Raw genomic sequence first — 12,445 nt, forward strand, 5'->3', positions numbered from 1 at the left:
AATGTTTAAATTCCTAATTACTTGTTTGAGCTCAAAACTTATAAAAAAAGAAAGTGTGCCAATTGGCTACATCATGCAGTTATTAAGATATAAGTGAATTAACTGATTTACTGCTTACCTTTATTTTCTCTAATAAATTCACACTCCAAATTAATCTGTTTTTTTATGTTTAAAATGAGTAATAAAACAATTAAATGTGCATACACAGAATAATACTTAGTTTTTTCAGTGTTTTACTTCACTTAATAAAATATAAAAAAAGGAACATAAAATAAGTTTCTATTAACAGAAAAAATAAGTCACACAGATGATATTTTTACATTTATTTGTGATGCAACTTCACAAAGCAATTATTTTTATTTAAACACAAGCAAACTTCAAATTTCTGCCATTTAAAAACTGTAAATCCTTTACACTGTTGCATTTTACACCTTTGTTTGGCTTTTTCAATATGAATTGACACTGGTAAATTTGGATGACACTGGATCAAATTGGATACTACAATTTGATCGTAATGTACATTGATTGAAGCACAGCAGATTCACTCACAGCAGTTGATTTTGAATTGATGTAAAGGCATAACATCAGCACCATCTCCATCATAGGCTCACTTCTCATTCACACCAATATACATAACACTATTTGCAATCAATATATACAGCTCAGAATATATACAGTATAGCCATACCAGCCTCAGACAACAGGAACGTGTCCTGTTGTAGCCATTGGTAATGACAATGTCGAGGCACCCTGCCACCCGCTCCCAAAGGCTGGCGCCCATTGCAGTCCTCAACCGACTTCTCCTTGTCCACCTCTATTAATTTCTGCTGTAGCACCCTTATAAAATACCAGGCACATGCAATCCGTCCCTCACCGGGAGAGAACATCAACCGCATGACTCCCCCCCACCAGTGAGTTCAATCGGCACGCAATATCTCTTGCCTCCCTCTGGGGCACACAAAGAAGGTGCACTTCACCATATCCATGTCATTGCACAGCAGTTGATTTTCTTCTTTTTTTTGTAAGAATATTTGAAGTGGTGTTTCACAATCAAATGAAGCAGATTGTGAAACAGTCTCGTATACCACTTACGACTATGCATAACAATCTTGTAGCACCCCTATCAGACTGTCAAGGAGACCAACACCTCCCATATGTTTACTATATTTTCTAATTACATGAGGACTCTGATCATTTGATATTTGGTTGCTCTATTGAATCTCTACACATTATCAACCCACATCAATGAAGATATCAACTCTTTTTTTTTTCATAGGAAGTGGGAAAATTTGCTTGAACCAAACGCTCAGCAGCCCACACATACTGGGTGTGTGGGGCTCATTGCCTATGTGGTGGGAGCCACTAAAAACCCACCCCTTCACACAGGGTGGTGCTGGAATTGATGTAAAGGCCACCACCTCCATCATAGGCTCACTTCTCATTCACACCAATATACATAACACTATTTGCAATCAATATATACAGCTCAGAATATATACAGTATAGCCATACCAGCCTCAGACAACAGGAACGTGTCCTGTTGTAGCCATTGATAATGACAATGTCGAGGCACCCTGCCACCTGCTCCCAAAGGCTGGCGCCCATTGCAGTCCTCAACCGAATTCTCCTTGTCCACGTCTATTAATTTCTGCTGTAGCACCCTTATAAAATACCAGGCACATGCAGTCCGTCCCTCACCAGGAGAGAACATCAACCACATGACTCCCCCCTCCAGTGAGTTCAATCGGCACGCAGTATCTCTTGCCTCCCTCTGGGGCACACAAAGAAGGTGCACTTCACCATATCCATGTCATTGCACTACTGACAAGCTCTATACTCCTGTTTCCAACCCTATAGATGATTTACATAACACATTCAATTGATATTTTCAATTAATAATATTTATGATATTTACAGCTCCAAATTTACATTTACACTATAGCTATGACTGTCTCAGACAGCAGGAACGCATCCTGCGGAAGCCTCCGGTGACAATAATGCCTATCCATTGTCCTCCATTAGTTTCTACTGTAGCACCCTTTCAAACCACCAGGCACACCACGCAGTCCATCCCTCACCGAAAGAGAGCATCACCTGCATGACTCCCCCCAGCGAGTTCAAATCGCCATGTGGTATCTCCTGCTTCCATCTAAGGCACACAAAGAAGGTGTGCTCCACTGTATCCATGTCATCACAATACTGGCAGTTCTGTGCATTTCTTTCCGATCGTACAGAGGTAGACCCTGAACGACCCTTGACCTAATAACCATTGAGCTGCCCAGAAGTCCACCTCTCCATGCAGTCTATTGACCCAGGCAGCCACCTTCAGGATTAAGGTGTAGGTCCAGTGCCCCTCCTTCGCATTCTGCCACTTCCCCTACCAGTCAGCAAGAGTGCGGCTCCTCACCTCCTCTCTACCAATTGTGGCTCTCTACCTCTTCTCTCTTTGGCCAGCAGGATTGAAGATATCAACTGATGCTACATTCACAGTCCTTCTAGGTACTGACTTTATTTTTTTTAGCTGTTTTTAAGTCATGGAGCTTGCTGTTTGATATTTGATTAGGTCAGACAGTACCAAAGCATAAAATATCTGGAGTCTTCATATAAACAAATAATCCAACTGAGATATAATTGTCAAAATACAATTTGTGATTACTACCTCGGGGTATTATCTTACAAAGTCGTACCACCGTATTGCCACTGGCTCCTAAATCATGTTCATTATTTATTCTACTGGAATTATTTTTTTGACCTGTATACACTTCTAAATTATAAGCATAACCCAGTCATTCCTTCAAGCACAAACAGTTTATACCTGTATTTATGGGATTTTTTTCGGCATATACATTTTAAGATGGTGTTGCGTCTTGGTTGGCCACATCTGCTTAACCAGTGTCAGTTGTTCTTCTAAAGGTACAGATGAAAATCTTTTACAGAGCAAGTCAAAAATTAGCCTAATTTTATACAATTTGTCACGACCAGGGTGGGTATGTGGAATGAGAAATGAATGTATTGTCATTGAAATGAATAAAAAAATTGCTTAAATAAAAAATTTAAACAAAAATATTTTTAAGGTCCTGAAACAAGTGGGTAAGTTTCAGTTTTTTCGAATTTGTCAAGCAACCAGCTTATGTTTTTTTTTGACACTTCAAATGGATCGACTCTATGGCCTTTCTGGATACTGAAGAACTCTGTCACACTTTTTCTTCAATAATTTTATCTAATAATTCCTCGGAGAAGAAGCAATGAAGAAACTGGTAGGGTGTCTGTAATTTTAGTGTGTGGTAAATCATAATTACCCAAAAATTTTAGTTCTTCTTAAGTCTTTTCTAAATGCTTTTCCTCCCATTTGATATTCCTATACATTTCATTTAAAGAGGTTTTTTTTTCTATTTGTTTTGATATTGTTTTTGGAGCTTAAGAAGGAGTAGCAAAGAAAGCATTTTCAGAGGAGGCACTAGTCTGTCACAACTATTATTTTCAGGTCCTGAAAGTAAAAAGTTTTTGATAAAAATTAACTTTGTACATTGCAATATTAATTGTACAACTCAAGAAACTAATGCTAAATATTTAAAAACATACATAATTACAAATGTAACATTTCTACATTATCATCAAAGGAGTCCCTTCCCATGAAAACTCTAGGCTCATGTTTGTAGTCAATTGTGATTACAGGACCATCTGCATTGAATGTCAGTCCTTCTATTTGATTGAGTGCCACTCAACCACTGCTTGATGGATGAAGTCTTCAGGTAGGACTTGTTTGTGCAGATTTATATGCTAATTTGAAAAAAAGTTTTATAAAACAAGATGTGTACAAAAGTTGCATAAAGCAAGTTGTAGAAACAAGATTAACAAATAAAGCATGCGATTCATTACATTAGTAGAACAATGAATTTTATTGAAAATTATTGAACACTCTGGGTAGGAACTGAATTCACTAACTTATATGTGAACAAAGGAATATTAATAAAAGTACGCCTTAAACAACTTAAAAAAGTTGATAATCACATGATAATAGAAAAATAATGACTTGTGTCAGGTACTGTAACACATAATTATAAGAACCACTGAGAAGAACCATTTTACAAAACAAACCCAGAGCAAACACAATTATTACTAGCCAGCAGTAGCAGGTTAAATATAAAAAAAAAAAAAGTTAATGGAATGTAATAAAAAATGGCTATTACAATATTAGAATCATCAACATTACAATTTTAATTTTGCTTGAAATGAGGTTTTTTCATGTAGATAAAAGTTATTGGTAATTTTCTGTTCATTTTGTTTTTCGTAATACCATATTTAAAATAATTAGTAATTATTTCTATGAAATTAAGTTTTTTTTTGCAAATATTAATGAAAAGCAGAAATTTTATCATGTATTTATGCTTTAAATGTAGATTATTATACTTTACGAACTAATTGGTAATAGCAATTTTTTATGATTCTCGTGTTAAGCCAGTTTACATAAAAGCACTATTATTAAGAATAAAAAAAATTACTGTTACAATTGATATAACAGAGAGAATACATGTATTCATTCTATTTGTTCTCGCTTGTTATTCGTGTCGCAGAAAATCATTATCACCCATGGCAAATGATATATTTTGAGGATTATTTTTTAGTTGTTCCTATTTCCTGTATTTAAAAATATAAAATAATCAATTATGAAATCATTCATATTATACAATAAGAAAAATCATGCTTTGCCTGAAGAAGTAAAAATTTATAAACAAAGGATATGTTAAAATGAACAAGTTACTGTTTAGAATCAAAGGATACAATATTCCATGGTTTAGCAGGTTAAATAGTTCACAGGTAACATGCTAGATGACAACACAAATCAAGATTCTATGAATCAAATGTGATTTATACACATTTGAGGAAATATAATGTAGAAATGTCATTCAAAAAGAGTAACAACATATTTTTATATTGATAAGGTGCTTAAATTGTATACAGTTATACACTGATCAATAACAGTGTCAAATAAATTTTAGTTACACAATAAAAATACTGATAATAGTCTGTAATTATTTCTCTAATGGCTTTTAAATTTAAAATTAAATTTTTATGGAGTACTTTTTTGAATAAAGGGCTAATATTCATTGTAAGTCAGGCCATTAGATATAAAAATTGTTTGTGTAAAATGTTATTGTTGAATGTTATTTTATGTAAGTATTTTAGTTAAAATTGTTCATTTGCAATTTAAAATTGTAATTTATTAGTTATTATTAGATTATAATATTATTTTTTATTAAATTTCATTAAAATATTTTACAGTTTTATTTATAACCTTAGATTTTCTATCTGTTTCTATTTTATATTCATAAAATTGCAGATAGTAGTACATTTAGCTCTCCTACTATGGCATCTAAGAATTTATATCTATACAAAGTGTGGTTCAAAAGTAAAATGGGCCAGTTTGTAACAAAATGAGAATAGTTGAAAAAAAATTATTAGTGGTTTCAAATAGTTACTTTATTTTTTTACAGGATCACTATTTCATTCCAAATACTTTTGATATGAAACAAGCTTCTTTGTACCCAGTGCATAAAATTGTGCTACCAGGTGGGAACATAGCCACTTTTGTACAGAGATTTTCAACTCTCTATTTTCCTAGAATCTTTGAGATGCAAGTATAAGAAGTATAGTTTTTGAGGTATAGGAAGAGATTGTTGTCACAATGCAAGATCAGGACTGTGAGGAAGATGATAAAAAAAAATCTCCCATCCAAATTTTTGAATTGTTATTGTTGTTCATGCAGCTGTGTGTGAATGTGCTTTATTATAAAGAACAATTCCTGATCTCAGCATTCCCTGTTGTTTTGAATGGCAAGGCACAAATTAGAAAATGTTTCACAACAGACGTGTGATATGACGATTGTTCCAGGTTCCATGAAATCAATCAAAAGCACGCCATTTTGGTCCCAGAATACAGTTGTCAAGATTTTCCTTTGAGACTGGACTTGTTTGAATTTTTTGGTTTAGTACCAAAAAATGACACCTCTGCATGAATTTTTATTTTGTCTCAGCATTAACATGCCAAATGCATGTTTCGTCACCAGTGACATACAGGAAATATTTATCATTGGTTAAATATGTTTAATAAATTAGGATCTTGTGTGTATACTTTAAATATTAGAAGATTACTTTTTGAGATGCCTTATCTTTTTTAATTATAATAAATGACAGAGTAAAAGATTGTCCAACTTAAGTACAATCATGAATTGGCTAAATTTTGATACTTTCTTTGTAATTAATTTATTCCATAGGTAAAAAAAAAAACATTTATCAGAAAACTTTTCAACTTTAAATTACTGGTTTGGAGATAATGTTTAAACCAAATTATTTCATGAAGGTGTTGCACCAATTTCACTTCATCTAATTAAGAAGGATGGTATATCAGCTTTAAAACATAATACTATCCAAGTGGGACTGTTAATAAGAATTTGACTGTAATCAGTAATATTAGTTTGAAGTACTTCTGTATAAATATTAATTCCAAACAGGCAGCAAAACCTTCCCTGTTTTCAACTTATTTACTTATTTTATAATTTGAAATTGATTTTTTCAGGTTTTATGGCACTTTGAACTGCTGTTTAAACTTTTTTATCTCGAGATACATACCCTTTTTTTTTGTCATACTGAAAATTTAGTTTGTATTACTTCTTAATGTCTTTTTACTTAGGAAAGTTTTTACAGTATTATCATTATCTTTAATAATAATCATTTTCATAATTATGCCAGTAGTAATGTTAAAAATTCATGTTCCAAAATTTTTAAGTGAAAGGAGTTATAAATGAAATATTATTACACTTTTCCTGACCAGTTCATATTAATGTTTATTTTTTTTACTAGAGCACAGTAAGTGTATAAAATTTATGAACCACAAAATTAAAATTGTAAAAAAAAACAAAAACTAAAAGAATGTATTATCTGACCCCCAAAGGTAAAGGTTAAAATCACTTTTTCACATACATTCTTTCTTATTTGCTTAATTACACATTAAAGGTTTTTGGAAAGACATTCAGTTAATTTTGTAAACCAGTAAAACAGCAAAGTTTATTGGGACATATTGGACTGTTAAAAAAAATTACCCACAACCTGTAAGAAGAGTACAAACCGTTTCTGCTACAATGATAATGCCAAATTTAATAAAAGAAATTTTCAAGTTAGTAAAGTGAAGAGAAAATAAAAATTGTATGCAACTTCCATTTAAATAAGGAATGTATTATCTCTACCATGAAATGTGGGTTAAATGATTCCAACCCTAGACTCTTCTAAAACAATAGATAAACGTTTTTAAGCTGATTATTGAAACAGTAAAACATATGAAAAATTAATTAATAAAATGTCAGTTTTAGGAGTGGAGGTGTTTTATTTAAATGTTAACAAGTAATTCTAATGATTTGTCACGTTTTATTTTAAATAAAAACTCAAAAAAATGTTCATACAGTCTAAACTGCACTTCAAAGGCAGCACCTTTTTCAATGCATCCCGTACCCTCAATTGATTTTAGTTAAAGTTTAATGTAATCCCTCTAATATTCTACTGAAAATTTCATGTAAAACAGTTCCTGATGCTGATAAAATTTTGTAACAAAGATTTTTGGATTTTTGCATTTGGTTTTCTCTAAAAATTTGAAAATACAAATATTCAGAGCGTTTTTTTTCAAGCAGTAAATAATTTGAAAAATCACAAAGAATTTGTATAACATACAGATAGTTTTAATTTTTAATACTAATTTTATCAAACAATTCTATGATAATATAAATGTATAAAGTTGTTCATTTCCATACTAAAGCAAGATGATGAGCTTTTTAGGACCAAAATTGTATTCACAACATCCACAGTTTCTCTAAAGAAGAAAGAAACCTTTATTCAGAGCTTCATCAAAGAATTTCACAAGAAAAAAATGATCTGATGAATTATTTTTTGTTCCAAAGGTAAAACCCACTTTGTGCACCTTATAGAGTTGGAAAATATATGTAGTAATGGAGGTTTGTTGGCTGAAGTACAAATCTTAATGAACTGTGAACAGGGGTTTAAATTGAATGTTTCAAAACAATCGAATGAATAATATTACATAATAATAGAATTAAATAAAATAATTTATCCATACTATTATATAAAGAGGAAGAGGGTTTTTGTTTGTTCGGGATAAATGTTTGAACAATGATTGTAAATTCTTCCAATCCCGACTATAGTAAACGAGATATTCATAGATTTTGATTTGCAAATACTCTTCAGATAAATATTTAACAACCATTTTCGGGTTTTTTTAATTTCAATTTTTTTAAGGGGTTAGAATATACATGGCACTGTGGCTCAACCATCACAGCTACCATTACTGCATGTGTGTCTTGACTAATAAACATAAAATAAAAAGATTGATCCTATGGGAAACACAAGTAACTATAGAGTGCGGGTGAAGCTGTGAGTGGGAGCTAGTTAATAATATGACATAACTTTGCTCAACAAATTCGAACAAATCTTTCTACAAAATCTGTAAAACTCATTGAGTCTTAAGGTACTAATTTCCCCCATCAAGTAACTATTGAAGAAAGAAAATGTTTTCAGGAGCTGCCCTGTTCAATCTGAATTCAGTTATTTTTCTGACAAAAAACTGCAAATACCAGTAGTTGAACAATATATCGGTCTACTAAATATTTTATAACTGGAATTTGGGATACTATTCCAGTGTAGGTTTCACACTTCCCCCTATCTAAAAAATAGAAACAACAATGGTTATTTTCCAAGTTACTGGTACCTGAAAATTTGTTAAATACAGGTTAAAAAAAATTGTAGAAGTCGCAGTGTTAAAAAAACCTGCACTTATTGCTCTAAATGTTGTAGTGGACAGACTAGATCCACATATACCCATTATGCAAGGATCACAGATCCTTGATCTGTGATACAAAGATCACAAATACACACTTTACAACAGAATGATATTTTCAAAACCATCTCAGAGAAATGGTGCACATATACATATTGATATTCAGTGTCAATGCTGCTGATCCACCTTAACATCAGTTAAAGAGTCGTGGACATCACAATTACTAATTGACAATAGAAGAATCGATACATTGTGTGAAGTTGACTATAAGTGTAAGGCCTTGTAGCTAAGCTATTCTATATTCTGTACACCATACTATATATAACATCTGTTCGGATAGAATAATGTCAGGAATAGGCTTTGTCCATGCTAAATGGAAAAATAAAGATGGGTGACCTCGCCATCTGTTCTAATTTTAGTACAAAAGTTTTTCATGCATGTGAAAATGAAAATGACGTGTTTATTATCAATTTATAAAATACATGAATAGAAGTTATTTATTAGGATATATTTAGTTTATTTAAATTTAATTCTGAAACTCATCAATTTACATAAAACTTTATTTCACGCAAGAAGCAGGTATTAAATATATAGAGTGATTCCTTTGGAAATTTTAAATACGTTACTTTAAAACAATACTCAGTGTGGTTTATACTGTTTTACGTACACTGTTATACTGTTTTAATACCAGGTCACCTGTCAACCGGTAGTAATAGAAGAAACTTACACAGTGTTATATTGTTGCTGTACATTTTGTTAACTTGATAATATTTTAAACTAATTAAAATAAATTCCTACTGGTAATATCAGTAAGTAATTACAAACAATATGTGGCAACTGGAGACAGTGCAATAATAACAGCATGATCAATAGCTGAACCAATATTAGTTCTCATTTGTTTACTTCAAATGTGATTTTTTTGGTTTTTTATGCAGCGAAATTATTTACTAAGTACATATTTAATTTTATGGAATTATATTAAATTACTTGCTTGCTTGTTTTGAAAAAAAACATGTTAAGCAGGATGATCATGTAGATTATATAGTAAAAAAATTACACGAGATTTATTAATAGTGAGAAATCTTTACTGCTATGCTGATAAAATAGGTTTATATCACTCATATTCATTCAGACCATTGGAATTTTGGTTTAGGAATAAGAAGGTGCTTATGCTATAAAAACAATCAGTCTGATTAATTTCTAGTTTAAACTATTTCTCATTATAAGTCTTATTTTAAAAATTTCATAGTTTTATCATTGAGATGGTCTTAGTAAAATTATTTAACAATTATTGAAAAATGTTAATTATTTGAACTAAAGCAGTTATGACTAACTTGTTTTCAAGAAGACAGTAAAGTATACTTTAATAAGAACATCTCACTACGATTGGTTTCAGAACATTATTCAAATTAATAAATTTATTACATGAAAGAGTCTTTAAAACAGTTCAATTTTGTGTTAGATAAAAATCAAATGAAATTATTAAATTTAATTAATACAAATAATGTTATGAAAGTAATTTGTGTTTCCCAAAAGTGTTATAATACTTTTAAAAAATTAATATATAAGTTTTTATTAGATTTTAGTATTTTTTCATTGTATTAGACATTTCTTATGTCTTATAGTTAGTATAACAAGTAATAATTATAAAAAAATTCTGCTATCTTTCTAGTTAGTGTTCTGTAAAATTTTAATTAATTGTACTTAGACTTATTTAAATATTATCTTAGAACTAATTTAATATGATGCAATCCACAAAAGGATTTTTCAGAAATGGAATGAATATCCTTTTTTATGTGTTTTTTCAGGATGAATGTATTTTTGCTAATTACTCTATCTTATTTCATTTATCAAGGTAATAAAACAGAGTAGAACATATTTTTTTAAGCATTATTTATTTTTAAGCAAAAAATAATTATATGTAAACATCAAAGTTACCTAACATCAAGTTATAACTGAGGCCAACCATCATTTATTTATAAATAAATATTAATTAATGCATGCACCAGTGTCTTATATGTATGCATTTAAGTTTTCAGCTTGAAAGATGATTTTATCTTCACAGTTGCTTATCATCTGTTCTAATACAAAACTTAGGTAGCACTGTTTAGAGGTACTAAGCAAAGAATCATTGGGAACTGCTAATTCCTTTTCTATTAGAAGCACAAAACAGGATAATAATTGTTTCATAAGAGACAGAGAGAGAGAGTAAAGAAAGTAATTGTTCTGCACTGTCCTTTTAAATTTTACTCATTTACTACCTTTCAAGTGTGTCTCCTTTAACATGCGTCTCAATATTTTGCCAGATGCACTTTTAGGAATTGTATCGGTGAAAACAACACTGGATAGTTGTTTATAATGAGCAACCTTTTCAGCAATATATTTTTTTACATCGTCACTCTGTACTTTTTCTTTACCAGGTTTTGGTATAACATAAGCTACTGGCACTTCACCTGCTCGTTCATCAGGTACTCCAATAACAGCTGCATCAGCCACTTTAGGATGAGATTTTAAAAGATCCTCCAACTCAGCTGGAGCCACCTAACATTACAATAAAAAAAATTTAAAAAAATTACAAATTTACTTAAATTACTCGGAAAATGGTTGTAGCAAACTGTGCCATGCGTACTTCTGAAATTGAGGATCAAAGTGGTTTCCCAATGTCTTCTTCACTGAGCTGAATATAGAGTTGTCAGGATGCCATGTCCACAAAATTGTAAGCAATATTTAGATTTAAGAGTGACATTTTCACTCAGTTCACTATAGACTCTCAGACATTTTATTACATTATGGGTGTAAGAAATGTTGAAATTAATAATGAAAACAAACAAATTATTGTAGCGCATTATAAGTACTACCTCAACTTAGAAGGAGAAAATAAACAAGCAACAACAGATTTCATGATGGTAAGTTAAACTATTAAGTTAGATATGAATTTGGGAAGTGGTCTACACACACGTGATATAATTTTTTTTAACAAGATTTTAGTATTCTGAACTCAGCAACCAGACATTGAAAAATACTAAATCACTGGAGCAAGATTTTAAAACTTGTTATATATAACTTTGTTAAACTATAACAGCCAGTTAAGAAAGCTGTCACAAAATTTTCAATTACCTTTGTTTAAAATATGTTTTTTTATTTTTTGTTTTGATGTTCCTGTCTTTTTCTGTAATAAGACTATGTTTGATTAAAAGTTTATTTATTGATTTAAATTTTATAATATTAAAATGTCTAAATTTGTAAATAAATAACTCTAAATAAACTTTATTAAAGAGAGATGCTTTCAAAATCAATTCTCGAGAGATCTAGAATTTTTTCACTTACCATTTTATTTAATTTGTTAAAATATGTCTAATCCCATAACTAATAAGTCAGTATCATAAATCTTAAAAAGAGTAACTTTGGCTTGTGCCTCTCATACTTGCATTAAGGTGTTACATTGATAACAAACACTAAGATGAATGCCATAAAACAACAGATTATTTCATCGCTTTTTGTAGAAAAAAGGTACATATTTTGTCCCACTCGATAGAGAAGAAAAATGTATTATACTGAATATTAAAGTTGTAAATTTAATTCATAAGAATTAAATTTTATTTAA

At 30.7% G+C, this 12,445-nt stretch overlaps 1 protein-coding gene across 1 annotated transcript in view; it reads right to left on the reverse strand.

Moving 5' to 3' along the window:
- Positions 1-10,809: 10,809 nt before the first annotated feature.
- LOC142330877 (uncharacterized) overlaps positions 10,810-12,445 on the reverse strand; it is a 47,233-nt gene continuing 45,597 nt past the window's right edge. Inside the window, exon 9 of the mRNA XM_075376343.1 lies at positions 10,810-11,382. Within this exon, the coding sequence (XP_075232458.1) occupies positions 11,092-11,382 (291 nt within the window). The 3' untranslated portion in view covers positions 10,810-11,091. The remainder of the gene's footprint in view (positions 11,383-12,445) is intronic.

This window comes from Lycorma delicatula, chromosome 10 (assembly GCF_047948215.1).
Source record: "Lycorma delicatula isolate Av1 chromosome 10, ASM4794821v1, whole genome shotgun sequence".
Classification (NCBI taxonomy): Eukaryota; Metazoa; Arthropoda; class Insecta; order Hemiptera; family Fulgoridae; genus Lycorma; species Lycorma delicatula.